The sequence below is a fragment of the Peromyscus leucopus genome, chromosome 12 (assembly GCF_004664715.2).
Source record: "Peromyscus leucopus breed LL Stock chromosome 12, UCI_PerLeu_2.1, whole genome shotgun sequence".
NCBI classification, from domain to species: Eukaryota; Metazoa; Chordata; class Mammalia; order Rodentia; family Cricetidae; genus Peromyscus; species Peromyscus leucopus.
In genome coordinates, this window is record NC_051073.1 from 77,258,704 (window position 1) to 77,279,016 (window position 20,313).

At 42.3% G+C, this 20,313-nt stretch overlaps 1 protein-coding gene across 1 annotated transcript in view; it reads left to right on the forward strand.

Moving 5' to 3' along the window:
• Parl (presenilin associated rhomboid like) overlaps positions 1-20,313 on the forward strand; it is a 28,707-nt gene that overhangs the window by 1,229 nt on the left and 7,165 nt on the right. Inside the window, exons 2-7 of the mRNA XM_028857544.2 lie at positions 5,336-5,531; positions 5,918-6,058; positions 10,852-10,900; positions 17,318-17,413; positions 18,728-18,877; positions 19,665-19,735. Coding sequence (XP_028713377.1) covers positions 5,336-5,531; positions 5,918-6,058; positions 10,852-10,900; positions 17,318-17,413; positions 18,728-18,877; positions 19,665-19,735 — 703 coding nt within the window. The remainder of the gene's footprint in view (positions 1-5,335; positions 5,532-5,917; positions 6,059-10,851; positions 10,901-17,317; positions 17,414-18,727; positions 18,878-19,664; positions 19,736-20,313) is intronic.

Consider the following 20,313-nt stretch of genomic DNA (forward strand, 5'->3'; position numbering starts at 1 on the left):
GGAGCCTGGGGAAGACCTGCATTAAAAACAAATAAAAGTCACCTGGACTGTTTGTAGACTCTGTCGTTTCCCAGGTGCCACCCAAAATCAGAATCAGGAAGATGATCAAAGTGAAGCATTAACCTTAAACAGCCTGGTGTGGTCTGACATGCTTGTAAGGATGATCAGGAGTTTGAAGCCAGCCTGTGCAGCATAAGATCATGTTATTAATAAAAGAAAAAAGAAAATAAGATGGAGCTGAGGCGGTTAATTGGAGGTGACTAAAGATTTCAGTGATCTTGTTGACTGGCTGTAGTAGTTTTGGGGAAAAAGCACAAAAAGAGCTCACTTCATTAGTGAGGAGCCTCTACTAAAGGCCGGGGGATTGATAGAGTGCTTGTCTAGCATACACAATCTCTAGTAAAGCCACACACACAGACCTCCTCAAAACAGAATAGTCCACTATGATGGCTCAGGCGTGTAATCTAGCCCCCGGGAGGTGGAGATTGTAGAATCCAGACTGTAAGATTGCTTGAGACTCTACCCTGTCTCAATGCCCCCCGCAATATATGTGGCATTAATGATTTATATGGAAACTTTGAAAATGACATTCTCGTCGTTGCCTGAATGTGGGTGAGCCTGAAGTACAGACTTAGTAAGGAATAGGAGTTCTTTGTGATCATTAGTCTGTTTTGAGTTGCTGTGGTTCTAAAATTAGCATACAGAATGACCTGAGCCATGTGGCTCTAAAGAGGGCCCAGGAATTTGCATTTCACAAACACTGTGTGATGATACAAAGGCCTATAAAGATACAAAGTCCCAAGGCACCTGCCAAAAATTGTTTCCATATTTATAGGAATGTAAGATTTTATGATATTTTATGACAGAAGATTTCAGTAGCCCACAAGTACTTATTATTTAGTCTTTCTCAGGAAACAAAAAATCATTTAGGCACTTAACAAGTTTGAAAGTAGAAACTTGCATAATTTTCCAGTTGAATGAAATCCAAAGGAAGTAAATAGTTGATTTTGGCACTTCTGTGGGGGGCTAGTTTTGTTAGGTTTAAATGACAGCCTTTAAAAAAAAAATTAGGTAAGATACTCAACAAAGTAGTAAGTCAGACTCATTCTTTTCACTCTCTGTTAACTCAAGATGTGTTTCAAGAAAATAATCTTGGCATTTAAAAGTTGATAAAGAGCCAGGCCTGGTGGCTCATGACAGTGTTTCCAGCCCTTAGGAGGAGATCCCTGCAAATTCAAGGCTTGCTCTGTCTACATAGCAAGTTCCTCACCAGGTAAAGCTACATAGCAAGACTCTTGTCTCAAAAACAAAATACAAAGAATTCCTCCCAACCCTCCAAAACTTGTTTTAAGTGGAATGATTCTTATCAATCATGTCTAGACACGTCTCCCCTTTTGAGTATGAGGTTATTGCTCCTCAACTTTGTTAATCATAACAGTACCAACCTGTATGTATGTTTAAGTTGTGTTTATACTCACAGGCTTGAAAACAGTCTATATTAAAATTACTTGTAACCTCATCATTTAGCCAACAATACATGGATATGAGTTTTCTATTTAAAGTTATAGCCTTGGGGCTTGAGAGATGGTTTATGTGTAAGAGCACTGGCTGCTCTTCTAGAGGACCCTGGTTCAATTCCCAACATTCACATGGCAGCCCACAACTGTGTATAACTCCAATTCCAGGGGGATCTGACACCTTCTCTGGGTTCCTCAGGCACCAGACATGCACATGGTACATAGATACACATTTAGGTAAAACACTCATACACGTAGACAAAAACATCAAAACAAAACAAAAAACAACTTCTTTGTTTCCAGTTTTCCTCTCTAGGTAAATAATTTTCTATCTTTTGTATTCATCTGAATGAATAAAACTAAATGTCTTGGCTTTGACTCTAGAGTTTCAGTGTAGTTTTCAAGCTTCAGAATTTTAAATGATTGATGAGATGCAGAAGTAGTCTTTTATTTGAATTGGCTGGTTTTTCTGGGCATGGTGGTACAAGTCTGTAATCCAGTACTCGGAGTCTGAGACTCCAGGGTCAAGAATTAAAGGGCCACCACCCTAAGCCACAGTGAGACCCTATCTTAAAAGGAGAAAGAATGGTTGATACATTTAAACTGCTGGATTCATATCCTTTCTAGTTCCTGATCCAATAAGAGAAATCAGTAGTACTTACTGGACTACAACTTTAGGTCTGTATAATGACTGCACTCTGGTAATGATCCTTTGGTTTGGTCCAGAGTGACATCACTTGTCTTAGTTACTTATCACTCTATTTATTAGATCTGCTTTTGCTCTTTAACACCATTGGGTTTTAGAGAGCTGCTCAGCAGTCAAGAGCACTCTCTGCTCTTGCAGAGGACCTGAGTTTGATTTCCAGTACCCATATGGTGACTCACAACTGTCTGAATTCCAGTTCCAGGGGATACAGCACCCTCTTTAGGCCTCTGTTGGCACCAGGCATGCATGTGGTACACAAACATACATACAGGCAAAACTCCTACACATACAAATAAAGCTTTTGGGACTAGAGAGATGGCTCGGTGGTTAAGAGCACTGGGCAGCTTCTAGAGCACCCAGATTCAATTCTCAGCATCCACATGGTGATTCACAAGTTGCTTATAATGCTAGTCCTAGAATTCTGTTACCCTCTTCTGGCTTCCACAGGCACCAGGTATACATGAATTGCACAGACATACATGCAGACAAAACACTCATCCACACAATTAAGTTTAAATAAAAATAAAGTTTTAAAAAAAAATCATTACTTAGGGATGCATTTGACTATAGAACTGATGGCAGTTTAGATAAATGGTAGTTACTTACCTAAGGTGTTTTGAGGGAAGGAAGTAGCTCCTGTCTTGGCTCTGTATTCGAAAATGTTAAGGTGTAAGTGTAAATCCCTTGACTTTTCTCTTGGCTTTAAAGATAACTGCTCTAGTTTTAGGTATTAGATCCTTATTCAAGCCAGAAGGAGAAGGGTGTGTGCTGTGGGATGTTCTGTATGTCCTGTGGGAGCCCGTTCTCAGGTTCCTCGTGGCTTTACCCAGAAGGTCTGCATAGAGGATGATTAGGACCACGGGCCTGAGTGCAGGTGTCTGAGATGGTTTGCACTTGGCTGTGCTGGGGGATGGTCTGTATGTCAAGTTGCTCTGATTGGTCAATAAATAAAACACTGATTGGCTCGTGGCTAGGCAGGAGGTATAGGCAGGACTAACAGAGAGGAGAAAAGAAAAAACAGGAAGGCAGAAGGAGTCACTGCCAGCCGCCACCCTGACAAGCAGCATGAAAAGATGCCGGTAAGCCATGAGCCTCGTGGCAAGGTATAGATTTATGGAAATGGATTAATTTAAGCTATAAGAACAGTTAGCAAGAAGCCTGCCACGGCCATACAGTTTGTAAGCAATATTAGTCTCTGTGTTTACTTGGTTGGGTCTGAGTGGCTGTGGGACTGGCAGGTGACAAAGATTTGTCCTGACTGTGGGCAAGGCAGGAAAACTCTAGCTACAGGTTGTGTGTGTGTGTGTGTGTGTGTGTGTGTGTGTGTGTGTGTATCACAGGAAGACAGACAGAAACTAGTGATATGTATTTAAGTTTCATTTAGCCAAAATCCCAGATGATATGACACAGCATACTGAAGACTGGAAAAATTAAGGGAGGGGGTTGGCTGTTCAATGGTGTTTGCTTATCAGACTGATAACTGTCATTGAAGAGAGTTCAGAGCTATTTAGGGCAGCCTTAACATTAGTTGAATAAATGGATAATCTTCTGAAATCAAATTGTTAAATGTAATCCAAGCATGAAGGAGGGGACTAGACTAGAAACAAAAAGCTTTGTTTCTTTTTTTTTGAGACATGGTCTTATATAGCTCAGAGTGACCTCAAACTCCAGATGTAGCAGTCCTGCCTCCCTCCACCTCTTGAGTGCTGGGATCACAGGTGTGTACTACACACAGCTCCTTGGATTGTGCTGTGTTGGGTGGGGGGTTGAACCCAGGCAGGCATGTGTGTAAGTCAAGTGCTGTACTGATTTACATGTTGGTTCCCTCACCTTATTTTCCTTTCTTTCTTCCTTTTTTTTTTTTTTTTGGCATATTGTAGCACATAGCATGTGGAAAGGAGGGTGACCTTTTCCTTTTTCTTTCTTTTTTTTTTTTTTAAAACAAAACAAAACAAAAAACTAGGACCTTCAGGTGTAGCCTGGGCCAGTCAGGAACTCACTATTCTTCCTCAGCCTCCTGTTTAGGGTGTGATGGGAATGGCAGCAGAAGAAAAATGTACTTCAGGAACTTGCATGGATTGGGTTTGTGTAGATGAAGGAACTTAGAGCCTTTGAGTGCACGTCTGCTCCTAAGGAGTTCTGGAATAGAACCATCAGTGTGAAAGGTCAATTTGGAGAGTAGAACACAGACTCCCAGGAGCTGGGACCAGGGCTGTGATTGGTAGTGTCAGATGTTTTGAGAAGGCCAAGTTATAAGGACTCAAACAAGAAGATCCTTTGGAATGTGTTTGGTTGGTGTCCCTAAAGCAGTGAGTTAAGGGGAGAGGGGGGAGGAGCCCATCACTTCATAATGATAACACTCACTAAATGAAACAGTTAAGGTTGCAGGGATAACGCACTTAAATGTCTCTTTTGGAAACTGACCAGAATTCAAACAAAACCAAGTTATTTTATGCTTATTGAGGCCGGCAGTTTATGGCTCCACTAGGTAGAAGAGACCTCTAACCTTGGGGTGTGGGTATGAGTACACACACAAAAAAAATAAACTAGAAACAAAAAGGAACAGTTCACAATGTCTGTAGTTTTTTTCTCAGACAACAGGACTCCTAGGGAGACTGGAGGGGTTATTTTTCTGCTTGGTACAAAGGAATAGCCCAGTGGTGTACTTTCCAACCTGCTGTTGTTTGTGTTTATTTTTCCTGGGAGGATTAAGGATCCGCCTTGATGAAGCTCTTCACCGTCGATGGCTTCTGGCAGGGGTTGGGTGGGCAAGGACTCAGTTTCCTTTAAGGTGCAGGGAGTTTGACCATGTTCCAGTGGGTAGATGGACAACACAAATTGGACTTGGTGCATTTTCTTTTCTTTCCTTTTCTTTGGGGTAGGTGACAAGGGGAAATGGGGAGTGAATGTGATCAGGGTGTATTATGTGAAACCCTCAATAAAATTGTTACATTGGAAAGAAAGATGCCTACTAGAGATTAGGTGTCTTGCCTCTTGTTGGGTTATTATAAATAAAGTGAGATGAATATAACTCAGGCCAAGGGGAGGTTCCTAGGGATTGCCGTTTGTGAGATGCACTGTTTCTAATCAGGTACCTACCCACCCTCCGCAGGTTTAACTTATTTCTCCAGCAAAAATGTGGCTTTAGAAAAGCGCCAAGGAAGGTTGAACCTCGAAGGTCAGACAAAGGGTCGGGTGGTGAAGCGTACAAGAGAAGTGCCTTGATCCCGCCTCTGGAAGAGACCGTTTTTTATCCTTCCCCCTACCCTATAAGAACTCTTGTGAAGCCCTTCTTCTTCACCGTTGGGGTAAGAGCTCACACCACGGGTGTTTTCCTAGCTTCCTGCTAGCTGTGTTCAAGTACTACCCTGGGCGGCTTCCTGTAAGACAGGGTGGGACTCAGTGGGACTGGGAAGCTGGCCAGGTGAATTCAGATTAAAGAATGAATCCAGTAATTGCTTTCAGAATTTGGTCCCATTGTATGAGCTTTAAGGAAGACATTTATGGGCTTCCTGTTTCATATAGCATTTCAAGTGGCACTAAGTTAATATTTTTATTTTATCTGGAGAGTTATTGCTGGAAACAGGCCTCTGGACTCTTGACTATAAAACAACATGCTAGGTTTTACTGTGCTAGGTGAAATATTATCTGGGAAATGTATTTCATTTTCAGATTATTTAAATATTTTCTCTAGTTCACAGGCTGTGCATTTGGATCAGCTGCTATTTGGCAATATGAATCACTGAAATCCAGGGTCCAGAGTTACTTTGATGGTGTAAAAGCTGACTGGTTGGATCACATTCGGCCACAAAAGGAAGGAGACTTCAGAAAGGAGGTAAGAGTAAACATTGCTTTCTTTCTTCTGCCTAGCTGCAAATTTAAACGTCTGACTATTTAGAAAGCATCCTTTCTTTCTTACTTTCAACTTTTATTGTGTGTAATGGAGAAAGGGGGGTGGGGGAGTGAGGGCTGTGGCGTCCAGTGGAGGTCACAGGATTTTTTTTTTTTAAATACTAAGTCTCACTCTGTGGTCCTGGCTGGCCTGGGACTCAGAGATCCGCCCACCTCTACTTCCCAAATGCTGTGGATAAAGGCATGTGCTGCCATGCCCAGGTTTTTATAATGGGTTCTAGGGCTCAAACTCAAGTTGTCTGACTTGTACAGCAAGTGTCTTCCCTCCGGAGGCCTGACTCTAGAAAGTGTCCGTCCTTAGTGGCAGCGTTCCATCCACAGATGTGAAGTGGAAGACACACCACTCTTCTTTTGTGTCCTTTAAGCACAGTGGGCATTTACTGGTGCACATCTGGCAGTGTTGCAGCTGACTTCATTACAAGTTTGTCCTTCAAGAGTTACCACAGAGAGTTGAAAAAGGTTGGGGCTCTTTTCTAACCCTGCTGTAGTGCCAGTGTTCACTTTCCTCACCCTGCTAAATTAGTTTGTAACAGGACTACAGGGCTGAAAAAGTATATATGTATGTATGTACACACACACACACACACACACACACACACACACACACACACACACGCACGCATGCACACGCGCGCACACACGCACGGGCCTGTGGGCCTTATAGACAGCCATCACGTGGATTGTAAAACACTGCTCTGATACGGTGTTTATGGACTGGTAAATTCCCATTGCTTTATGTTCTGACTGGCTTCGGGATGGAATACCAGAAGGAGGTGCAAATTCAGAGCTTGTAGAGCTGTGTTCACTTTGTATATGAAACTGATGGTCGTCTTTCCTCTTAACCAAGTTCTTAAAGTTTCTAGATACAGTATTTTACTTGTCAGTACATACTGGGTACTGAGGCCGTGGGTAGCACACTTGATTCCACATCCATTTGTTTTCAAGCACCACTCACACCTCTCACCAGTGTTAGGAGCTGAGCTCAGGGCCTTGAACAGGCTCAGCAAGGCATCTGGGTTTGTTTGTTTGTTTGTTGGCCTCTGTGTCTTGTTGTTTTGGCTGCATGTGTTTCTGTGCAGCATGTGCGTTCAGCACCCTCAGAGGCCAGAAAAAGTATGGTTCTGGATTCCCATGGAACCTGGTTGTGACCCACCATGTGGGTGCTGGGAATTGAACTGTGGTCCTGAAAGAGCAGTGCTCCTAACTGCTGAGCCAAAGGATTTGTTTTTATTTATGTATGTGCAGACCACATACTTGCAGGTGCCCACGGAGGCTGGAGGAGGGCAGTGGGTCCTCTGGAGCTTGAGCTACAGTGGACAGGAGTGCTGGGGCCTGAACTCGGGTCTAGCAGTGTGCTCGACGGCTGGCCATCTCTGTGATGCTTGAGAATGTGGAAAACGATAGGGTTGTGTATCCAAAGCCCTGATCCAAAAATAGCGTTGGTTTAATAATAGCTAAGCAAATAGTAGGTTATTGTAACGCGAATCTTAAAGGGTCTTATTAATAAAAACAAACCTGGAACCACCAGGTATTGGGGTGAATTCTGAAAGATCAGAGAATCAGAACAAGCCACAGCTAACCTCACCTCACCAATTACTCAGCTGATCTCATTTCCTCAAACTGGAAGCCTCTGTGTCCTCATTCAGATGGATCTTAGCTGAAGTGCTGCTCAAAAGCCTAAAAGCTTAACCAGGCTCTAGTTCCTGGTCCTCACACCTTATATACCTTTCTGCTATCACTTCCTGGGATTAAAGGCGTGTGTCACCACGCCACGCTGTTTCCAGTGTGGCTTTAAACTCACAGAGATCCAGACAGATCTCTGCCTCCAGAATGCTAGGATTAAAGGTGTGTGTGCCACCATTTTCTGGCCTCTATCTCTATCTAGCAGCTGTTCTGTTCTCTGACCCCAGACAAGTTTATTAAGGTGTACAATATATTGGTGGACACAATATCACCGCATTTCCCTTTTTTGTCTAACTTTTAAAATGCTTATATCTAATATAAGAAAAACTATATCCAATAAGTATATACAATATATACAGTCAAGAATTGCATTAACAATGTCTAGTTCATTACCATTTGACAGATTCAGACAAAAAAATTTCATTACGTATCCTATTTAAAACAAGTAGTTCCTTTTTAAAAGTGGATTCAATAATCTCCCTTTTTATCTTATCAGATTATGGTATTTAAAAATCTATGTTCATTAAAGAAAATTGAAACAATGAGTATAATATGGAAGAGGAAGTCCTAGCCTAGCATAGTAGCATGGGCCTTTTCCCTGGTACCTGAAAATTTCTGAGTTCGAGAATTTGAGGAAAGCCTCAACGACAGAGCAAGCTCTTAGTTAGAAAGCAGATTCTTAGAAACTGGTCCACACCACTGTTGCAGCTCTGGGGACTCACAGTTAGTTACAGAGATGGGGTCACATACATCCTAATGTGTCATTCCTTTTAAGTCTTGAGTTTCTTTCCTTGTGAAAGTCTGGTTCAGTTTCATAATTAGAATTGTTTTTGAGACAAGATCTCAAATATGAGTTCAGGCTAGCCTTGACATTGTTATGTGCACAAAGATGACCTTGAATTTCTAATCCTCCTGCCTCCCCACTTCCCAAGAGCTGGGCTGATAGGTGTCAACTAGCACAGTGTTTTCTGTGTGCTGGGATGGAGCCCAGGACTGTGCATGCCAGGCACATCATAGCCCTAGAATAGTTTTTACTTAAACGTTTTAATCATGGAAACATTTCAGATTGAGAAGTAGAGAGAAAAGCATAAAGAAGCCTGTTATTGTACAAACAGTAGTTCCCAGCACATGGCCAGTTTCATTTTTCATATCCTTTCCCTTCCCTTACTAGATTATTGGAAAGAAGCCATCAGCACATTTGGTCCCTAAAAACGTGGCCCCAGGTGCGTGGCAGAGGCAGGCAATCTCTGAGTGTCAGGGCAGTCAGGCCTCAACCGGGAGAATGACTCAAAAAAAAGTGGCAATTTTAGTGAAAAATATCATTTGAATTTCATTTTCTGAAGATTTATGTGTATGAATGCCTTGCCTGCCTGTATGTATGTGCACCATGTGCATGTCTGGTACCCACAGAACTCAGAAGAGGACACTGGATCCCCTGGAACCCGAGTTACCGGTGGTTGTGAGCCACCATGTGGGTGCTGGGAGTCAAACCCAGGTCCTTTTTAAGAGCAGCTGATGCTCTTAAAAACTGAGCAGTCCCCCAGCCCCTTCTTTCTGTTTTGATAAGGTTTTGCCCTGTTGCTCAGGCTTACCACCAACTCCTGGGCTCAAGCATTTCTTTTCCTCAGCCTCTTGAAAGACTAGGACTTCAGGCCCAGGATACCATGCTAGTACCTGTTGTAACTTTTTTCTTAGGTTTTTTGTTTTGTTTTATTTTAAGATATATGTCTTGTGTGTGTATAGCACACATGAAGAGAGTATGTGAGTGTATGCTCAAGAGCTTGTGTGTGTGTGTGTGTGTGTGTGTGTGTGTGTGTGTGTGTGTGTGTGTGTCGGTCTGTCTGTCTGTCTGTCTGTTGTGGGAAGTGGCAGAGCCCAGCAGTGGGTATTGGAGCTCTTGGAACTTTTTATAAAAGTGCTGGGAAATGAACTTCAGTCCTCATAATTTTGAAGTAAGTTTCTCCAGCTCCCTTAGTTAGATTTTTTTTTTTTTTTAAATTAAAGTTTATTTTGTTTTAGATAGAGTGTCATTGTGTAGTTCAGGCTGTCCTGAAACTCACTATGTAGACCAGGCTGACCTGAAATTCTCAGAGATCTGCCTGCCTCTGCTTCCCACATGCTAGCATTAAAGCCTTTTGCCAGCACAGCCAGGTCTTAGGTAACAGTTTTAAACTTGATAGGACCTTACCTCCTCCATCTTAGAGTGTGACCCTGTTCTTCACTCTCTTGGTAGGCCTCATGACAACACTGCTAGCTCACGTTTATTATCTCGTTCTGTTCAGAGAAAAATGTCTGAGCAGTGGTTCTGTGGAGCTTTCGAGAGGACACAGAGACACCAGTGCAGATGAGCCTTTTCCTCCTGAGCATAGCACAGTAGCAGCTGCTGTCTTAAGATGGCAGGCAGGAGAAGCTTGATTTGACCTCCAATTCATTTTTTGTAGTCTCATGCCTTGCAACACATTCTATCATTAAATTCTCAGTTTTATGTTTAATAGTATGTTCTCTGTACTGCATACATTATTTCAGGTCTTTTTCAGTATATAGCACTTTTTCCCCTGTAATTACTTATTTATATTTATACCTATAATTAGGGAATTGTTAAAAGACTTTTTCAGTAGGAGGAATGTTAAAATGAAAATTGTGTGGGAACAACAAGGAAGACACTGAAATTGAATGAAATTAGTTACTTATCAAGGGCAGTAAACTGCTTCTCTAAAATTATAAAGGATCATGATACTTAGGAGACATGAAATTAATACTGTTAAAGAAGTTTCCGGTCCTCTAAATTAAAATTGAGAAACAGTTGTGACCAAAGGCATCATAGCAGTCGATAAATTTGGGTTGATAGGTTTTTTTGGTCACAGCCACAATTACTTTAAAGAATTCTGAAGATTATGTAATATGAGAAAAATGTTTTGTTTGGTAGAGAATTCTTTTTATTAAATAGTTTCAGTCCTAAGAAAAAGCGCCCATCTTTCCCCTTAGTCCGAAGTGTTTCACATAGAGTTATATGCAATTTTCCTTCTGTTTTAGATTAACAAGTGGTGGAATAGCCTAAGTGATGGCCAGCGGACTGTGACAGGTTTGTGTTAGCTTACACGTTTTAGCCATTCAAGGGAAGAGAAATCAGAACAAAAGGTACAGTATGTCACAGGCAATGGCTTTCATACCGTGCTCACTGGTGGCTTAGGAGACAGGGAGTCTCTGTACCTACAAGCCTATGTAATAGTATAAAATGGTGTGGAGCTGGGCATGACAGCCCACGTCTGTAATAGAAGGACAAAGTTCAAGGCCAGTTTGTGTTACATAGCAAGGTATTCCCAAAAGGTCTTGCCAATACCAACAGAAAAGTCTGGCATAAATGTTTTCAAGATGTTCTGGATCACTTTCCTAGTTTGTATATAACATGATATTGACCAAATAAACAATACTGCTTGTAAATAGTTCATGGGTTATTTCCCCCAGTAAGGAAGATGAAGAAATGATGGGATATAGCATAGTTGGTAGAGTGCTTGCCTAGCAAGGCCCTGGGTTCAGCTACAGCACTGCACAGACCCAGAACAGTGGTACATGCTTGTAATCCTAGCACTTGGGAGGTAGAGGCAGGAGGATCAGAAGGGTAAGGGTGCACAACAAGTTTGAGGCCAGCCTGGAATACAGAAAACAAGCCAAGGGAGACATTGCTCAGGTCACAGGGTCTCTGTACTTTCCGAGCTGGCTGCAAGGAAGTTGTTTCTATTTTGTAGATGGAGGCTGGCTTCTGGAGAAAGAACTTTTCTCTCCCTTTTAATTGTTTGAGAATTTTGTTCATGTATAAAATGTATGAAAAGACCTTTTTGAAGTCAAACTACTAGTAAAATAGAGGTGAGTTTTCACCCCAGTCCACCTCCCTGCCTACTAAACCATGTTCAGAAGGCTCCCTTAAACGTGAATGTGTGGTCATGTCGTCATGCCACCATGGCGGTTTATTTTGTTGTGCTGCTTTTCTCCCCCGAGTGGAGGGGTGAGAGACAGAATCTGCAGACCAGGCTGGCCTGGAACCCAGAGATCTGCCTGCCTCTGCCTCCTGAGGACTGGGATTATAGTCCACACACTTGCTTCTTCTCTACATTTCTATGGAAAGACACACCTAATTTTTCAAAGTTAATAGTTTTATAATAATAGTTTATGGACTTGAAAAACTCAAGGAAATGGATTTGTAAGTTCTGTACAGTTACATACATAGTAAACAGGATTTCTAGAGAGTAGCCTGACACTAATTACTCTCAAACAGGGTTATATTTATTGGTACTCTGTTTCCCTTAACTTCTTGGTAGATAGAAGGGTGTTTATATTTCTTAATTTAGACTGTTTCTTCTATATGAAGGTTAATTTTTCCTCACTTTATTGGAACCTGATGTATTCTTGAAGCTTATGATTGACATGCTTTCTTTAGAAAGCACTTTTGTTTTTCTGAATTCATTGACATTTTCTGAGAAATGACACCAGCTGCCTTGAAGGTAAATGTCAGCATCCTGAGGCCAGCAGTGAGAGCATGGACTGTGTCCACAGCAGCAGCAGCTGGTCTGTTGAGCAGTCAATGGAGGAAGACTTCACGTTGCCATAGCCAGGGTTGTAGAACTGATTCAGCAGTATGGTCTTAATAAATAGTTAATTCAAAGAAGCTCTATAGAAAGACATCTGTTTCCGCTGAGATTAATGTCTTTTGTTTGCTTGTTTTCAAAAAGCAACCACAATTAACAGCATTTCCTTAGGGTAGCAGACCTGAAATATTTCCTTTTTTTTTCTTCTTCGAAATGACATCTGTTTGTGTGTATGTGAGTGCGTATGTGGAGGTCAGAGGACACCTGTCAGGAGTCACTGAACTGTGTGTGACAGGGCTGGAACCCAGGCTGTCAGGTTTCACAGCACAGGGCCGTCTCATCCGCCCTCCTTCAGCGCTCTATTGCAGTTCACAGGTGCTTGCCCTGCCGTGTGTTTGAGCACCATAAGGTTTTCTCCCATTTCACGTAAGAAAAGGCCCAGGCTCAAACATTAAAACTTCCTCAGCTGAGCATGGGGTCTACACCTTTATGGGCAGATCTCTGAATTCAAGGTCAGGCTGGTCCATATAGTGAGACTGCGTTTGGCCCATGAGAAAAATTACTGACAGAAGCAGCCAGTCATTTACAGTCAGTAACCCCATGGCTTCGCCAAGTGGTGTTCCCCATCAGGGAGTTACTCATCTGGTGGGTCGACCTGTTAAATACTAGTCACCTGTTGTATACTCCCACAGCCCTCTGCACTGTTTCACCTAGAAAACATACCTAACATGACTAAAAGTTTGATTGCTATAGATGACTAACTACTAACTTGTCTTTCTTTATTATTCTAAATAGCTTTCAAGGACTAAAACTTTACATTTTTAAATGAGCTGCATGGGTACAGTGCCTTAAACAAGAATAGAAACAATTACAGTATAACAAAAATAACCTTAAATTTGAATCAATACCAGTGTAAAATATTTGAGACAAGTGGTTGTTTTTTAGTTCAAAAGTAGATTCAACAATTCACTATTTTATACTAAACCCCTTTTTCCTTCAGAAAGAGATCCCTGCATCTAATCTCCTTTGTTCAGCTTTTTTCCTGACCATGACCAACAACAACTTGCAACCAACCCCCCCTAAACTATGATAAACACCCATAATCCACTGAACAACCAAAAACCACCCTCCCCGCCTGTTGGGAATGTGGGTGTCTTGTTTTCTAGACTGCTTCCTGTTGTCTGGGGGTGATGGCATCTCCAGCGGACCCTGAGAAAATGGGGATAATGGTCAAGTCCTGGGAGAGCTAGCTATATTATTTTTTTGTTTAGTCTCTGTATAATGGGAAGGTGTAGAGCTTATCTGAAGTCCTAGCTGGATAATCAATGAGGCTGGACCATCTCAGCTAGGAGCTTTGAAGTTGTTCTGGTTGTAGATTGTTGTTGTTGTTGTTGTTTTGTTTTTAGAGACATGGTTTCTCTGTGTAGTTTTGGTGCCTGTCCTTGAACTCACAGAGATCCACCTGGCTCTGCCTCCTGAGTGCTGGGATTAGTAGCGTGTGCCACCACCGCCCAGTCTGGTTGTAGAATTTTTTTTTCCTTTTATTTTATTTTACGATACCATTCAGTTCTACATATCAGCCACAGATTCCCTTGTTCTCCCCGCTCCTGCCCCCCTCCCCTTCCCCCCAGCCCACCCCCCATTCCCACCTCCTCCAGATCAACCTGGTAGACTCAGTCCAGACAGGACCAGTCCCCTCCTCCCAGACTGAGCCAAGCGTCCTTGCATAAGCGTTGTAGAATTTTTAAGAAACTGCAACAGAGGCATTTTGAGGCTGGATCACCTGGGCTACTTGTCTTCATTGGTGTCTGGTCCTTTTGTTCTGAAAACCCACAAACTTTTAAAGGTAACAGATATGTCTGTAGTAACATAAGTATGGAATGTGCAGTGTGCACAAGTCAGCTAAAGATGTTTTTTTTGTTTGTTTGTTTTATGTTTGAACAGGGAAAAGGCATCTGTTAACCTTATAAGTTTCTTTGGACTGTATAACCAAACCTCTATCCATGTCATATAAAAGGATGGCATGTAATAGTAAGTCATGAGGACTGTGTAGTCAGCAAGATTGATCATGTCTCATCCAGTCTCAGAGCTGTTCCCATGTCAAGGCATCAGCTTATATATCACCTGTTTTATAGTTTTTCTTGTTTTATTTTTCATGTCTGTAGCCAAGATTTTCAGAAGGTCTCCTAATCAAATCTGGTCTTAATTTTGATGAAATCCATGGCTTTTTGTTTCCTGTTGAAACAAAGCAAACCTTTCCCCAATGCAGTGTATTTTCTGACTTCCATTCTGAAGTTAAGATATTCTCTGTGGTGATATTTTATTTGTGCTGAAATATTTTCTGTGGACATATTTTATTTGTATGTTAATAAATAGTTTGCCTGGAGATCAGAGGTCATAGTGAGCCATAAACAGAAGTCAGGCAGTGGTTGCATACTCCCTTAATCCGATCACATGGCAGGCAGAGTCTCTGTGTGGTCAAGGACACAGCCAAGGTGGTGGACACATGCCTTTAATCCCAGTACCAGCCATAGAGATCTGGAGGTTTGTATATACAGGCAGTGATGAGGAAGTGATGTGTCTGGGCTTAGAGCCAATGAGAAGGCAGAACAGGAAGGTAATAAAGGCACAGGTTAGACAGGAAGAATCTCTCTTGGGAAGCTACAGTGATGTGGTAAGCTAAGGTTAGTCAGTGGCTATTCGATATTTCTCTGACCTCTTAGGCTATTACCCCTTTATTTGGCTCTGTGTTTCTTATTTAATAAGATTAATAGAAATTCATCTACAATTCTCAAAATAGCATTTTGAGCAGTTTCCATAATCCAGTGTTTCTCAGCAGCTATGGTTTTTTTGTTTATCAGCATTTCAAAGATTTAAAGTCAAAGCACCATACAGGATCCAGACACCCTGTGTATTTTCCATCGTGTTGTGGCTTTTTCCTTTTATATTACTTTACTCTCTTTAAAGACTTCATTATTTTTAAACTATTTTTTTATGACTGTTTATACTCATTTTTTTTTCTTTAGCATCTAAGTATATTTGTAAGCATACTATATCTGTTCAGAGGTTTTCTCAATCTGCACCTAACTTTTTAAGCACCTGCAGCTGCACACTAGTACAATGTTCTGATCGTGTGAGCCGAACCTTAAAATGCCAGGTGGATGATCTGCCTCTGCCCCCTTTGAGTCTGTGAATAGTAGAGCCTCATGTCTGTGAGCCCCGGCCTGGAGCTGGTCCATCTGCCCCAGGGCTGGGAAGTTTCTGGGTCCATGCTGTGGTAGACGGTTCTGCCTAGTCTTCTTCCACCAAGTGGCGGGCTGTCAGCTGCTCATAAACCCCATTCAGATGCTCGGTAGCAGAGTCTCTTAAAAGAGTCTCTGTAAGCCACAAGCACTGAGCCTACTCACTTTTTTTTTCTCAGCTTTTTCAGGCCCTATGTGGATTTACGTGCCCCACATTGTATGCTAATTGTAACAATCTTTTTAAAATGTCATCAGCTTTCTTTCGTGGGACCTCCAGCTCCCCAATAACAACATGGAGACAATATTAATTATGGAAACTTGGCCTTAGCTTATGCTTTTATCCAACTAGTTCTTATAACTTAAATTAACCTGTCTCTATTAATTACATTCTACCACATGACTCAGTTATTAATTACATTCTACCACATGACTCAGTTACCTCTGGTTTGAGCCTTATGTCCAACTTCTTCAGAGTCTCTGATGAAATGCACCCACCTAGGTTCCTTCCCCTCTTTCTCTGTCTCCCTGGAAATCCCGCCTATCCTCTCCTGCCTAGCCACTGCCCATTCAGCTCTTTATTAAACCAATCAGAAAGCACCTTAGGCAGAGACACATCTTTACAATGTACACAAATATTCTGCAACACAACCCCAAGAAGCTTACTTCTCCTCTCCAGCTTTCAGGGGCGCCTGTTAGGCTCTCACCAGGTGTGGTTTGAGTGTGAAATGTCACTCATGGGTTCATGTGTTTGGTCCCAAGCAGGTGGTGGTGCTGTAGGGAGGTTAGGGAACCTTTAGGAGGCGGGGCCTTGCTAGAGGAAGTGGTCCCTCGGGGTGGGCATTGCCTCCCTATTGTGTGTTTGTCCCCTAGTAGTTTGTGATCCTCCTGCCTCTGTTTTTGGGTTTTCCATTATCAAACAATAATTACTGATCTGATTATTTATTGAGAAGAGTAAACTGTTCTGAAGGAGAAAAATATTGATCTGGGTGAAGAAAGTCCTGGGCTGCGGAAATGACTCTGTGTAAAGATGACAGCCTCAGCTGGGTGTGGTGGTGCACACCTTTAATCCCAGTACTCAGGAGGCAGAGGCAGGAGGATCTCTGTGAGTTGAGGTCAGCCTGGTCTACAAAGTGAGTTTCAGATCAGTCAGGTCTATATAGAGAAACCTTGTCTGAGAAAATGGGGGACGGGACGGGACGCTAGTCTCCCAGTTAGCCCCCCTGAGCCTGACAACCTGAGTCAGTTCTCAGGATCAGGGAAAATCTGTGAGAAGCTGAGTGTGTCAGTATTCCACAACACGATGGGGCTGGAGACAGGTGAAGCTCCTGAAGCTGGCAGGTCAGCCAGCCTGGACTCACAACACCACAGCAGAAACGATAGCGATCCTGGGGCGGCAAGGAAGGCCAGAGTGACCCCGAAAGTTGTGTGTGTCAGCCCACCGTAAATAAAACATTTTCAAAAAGGTAGCCAGTTCTTAGAGCATTTGCAGCTTTCCACAAAACCTCTGATTTACCCTTTTGACACTTCGGAGGCATTGGCATGGTTTGTGTTCCTCAGCCTACTACCCCTTACCAAATACACAGTCCACTCATGCAACTGTGGCAGGGGAACATCAGGTGGACGGGATCGAACTTCTCGGCTCTTATTTTAATGTCCTTCAATTCTGTGTTGTAGGCATCATAGCTGCAAATGCTCTGGTATTCTGCCTATGGAGGGTGCCATCGCTGCATCGAACCATGATCAGATATTTTACATCCAACCCAGCATCAAGTAAGTCTAACTTGTGTGAATTTATGTTGATAGAAATAATATGGAAAATAGGCTTTATATTAGTCAGAATGTTACAAGAGTGGCTGGGCGGTGGTGGCGCACGCCTTTAATCCCAGCACTCGGGAGGCAGAGCCAGGCGGATCTCTGTGAGTTCGAGGCCAGCCTGGGCTACCAAGTGAGTTCCAGGAAAAGGCACAAAGCTACACAGAGAAACCCTGTCTTGAAAAAACCAAAAAAAAAAAAAAGAAAAAAAAAAAAAAAGAATGTTACAGGAGTGGTTGTGTGTCAGCAATCATACACAATACGGAGGTAGAGCCTGTAAGCTCCCTGAGGACAGGAACCTTGTCTCTCCTTTGCTGTAGTCCCCAGGCCTGAAAGGTACTTTACACATAGTAGGTGCTTTCCTTTTTTTTAAGATCTGGACCAGGCGTGGTGGAACAACCTTTAGTCTCAGCACTCAGAAAGCAGAGGCAGGAGGATCTCTGAGTTTGAGGCCAGCCTGGTCTACATAGAGAGTTCTGGGACATCCAGGGCTACATAGTGAAAAGAAAAAAGTGTCAAAAAAAAAAAAAAATTAGATCCGGGGCTGGAGAGGTGGCCCAGCAGTGGAGAGCACTGGCTGCTTTCCCAGAGGACGCAGGTTTGATTCCCACATGTCTTCTCCTATCTGCCTGTAACCTCAGTTCCAGGATATCCATTGCCCTCTTGTGGCCACCTTGGGCACCAGGCACACAGACATAAAGTACCCATACATTTAAATTAAAAAGACAGAATAAAAATAAAAAATTTAAATTAAGATCTAAAATCACTGCAGGCTTATTCTTTGAGGAAAATATTGTAAGTAATTTTGTGTTTGTAATTGAAATAATTTTTAGTGACAAAGACAAGTTGCTTTGAATGTTCACTGGCTGCTTACTAAGTAGAAACATTTGTTAAGGTAGTTTTTATCCTTTGGAAATGCTCTGTTAAGGGCTGGAGAGATGGCTCAGATTAAGAGCACTGGCTGCCCTTCCAGAGGTCCTGAGTTCAGTTCCCAGGAACCATGTGGTGGCTCACAACTATCTGTAATGAGATCTGGCTCCCTATTCTGGCCTGCAGGCATACATGCAGACAGAACACTGCATACATAATTAATAAGCAAACAAACAAACAAACAAATCTTTTAAAAATGCTCTGTTAAACAGTCTTATTTAAACTTTTAACTGATTGTTTGGATTCTTAGGTTTGGCTTTCAATAACAATAATGAGACAAGCTTAAAATGAAAACCTTAGTGCCCTAGGTTGCATGTTACCAGATTCTTTGTTCTCTTGCAGAGGTTCTTTGTTCTCCAATGTTGCTGTCAACCTTCAGCCATTTCTCCCTATTCCACATGGCAGCAAACATGTATGTTTTGTGGAGCTTCTCAACCAGCATCGTGAACATTCTGGGTCAAGAGCAGTTTGTGGCAGTGTACCTGTCTGCAGGTAATGAGCACTTCTCTGCAGAAGGGACAGAGGAATGGTTACACAGCAGATACTCAGGATGGATTTGTTTATCAAGTTGTGTGTAGAAGGGCATCACAGACAAATGGAATTGTTCCTTCCCTGCTTCTCATCTGATAGTTCCCAATAATTTCTTGGGGATGCTTGGTTTAAATTAGCGAGCAGAGATTCAGGAATAGAGTACTGCTTAAACATCACATTTTAATCTCCCAGGGCCCTGGTTTTGTAGTTCAGATCAGCCATCTTCTAATAATGGTTTCCAGACCTCCCAGCTATCTTAGCCATCTGTCTCATTTGTTGTAGATTGGGAAAATGAGAACTGAGAGGTAAAGTGGACACCGTATGTCACTCAGTAAGTTGTGTATGGGGTCTTGGAAAGGACACCGCATTCAGGACCTTGCCCTATAAATTAGCTGAAGTGATAGTAGGGTGGGGTTCATACTGGCGACCTTAGATGGATCCAGATAGAAACCCTATACTATTGCTGAGCATAGCATGTAAGCCCAACACTCAGGAGGCTGAGGCAGGAGGATAGCAGGTTTAAGGCCACCCTGGACTACAAAGCAATATACCATCTAAAGAAGAGAGGCGAACCAGTCACTAAAACTGGAGTGGAGACTACAATGCATACACGAAGGGCTGGGAGCAGAGGGCCGTGCTAGAGGGCTGGCCTGGTGTGCAGAGGGCCCTGGCTCAATCACCAGTACATCTAAAGGGAAAAACCAGTACCTTTTATACTGAAACTGTTGAAATGTGGCTTATTTCATAGGTGTTATTTCCAATTTTGTCAGTTATGTGTGTAAAGTTGCCACAGGAAGATATGGACCTTCACTTGGTGCAGTAAGTATTTCTTTTTCTTTCTTTTTTTAAGTGTATCTAATATAAATATTTTCTGATCTAATTTTAAATTTCACTGAGGAATGATTATGTTTATAAGAAAGTTGCAAATGAATACAGCTTCCATATACTCTCAGCCTGCGTTTGCCTTATGTCTTTCAGACTCAGTGTAACAGTAAAGAACGAGTAAATTGACATAGAAACAATTCCTTTGACACATCTTTGTCAAACTTAGAATGCACACATTTATAAAACTGAAGTTTTCAGACTGCAGATTTTCTCCTTTCTACTTGGTGTGTGGAGGACAGAGTCAGCTTGGTGGAACTAGTGTTTTCCTTCTTTTTTTGTTTTGTTTGTCTTTTTGAGATGGTCTGACTGTATATCCCTGGCTGGCCTGGAACTCAAGAGATCCGCCTGCCTCTGCCTCCTGAGTACTGGGATTAAAGGTGGGCACTGCCGTACCTGGCCTGTCTCTGTAGCTTTTAACTGTTGGTCATTTGCATGTACTCGCTGGAATATAGTACATATTGGGAAGAGTATGTCAGAATAATGAGAGCCCCCTCTAGGATTAGATAATTCTC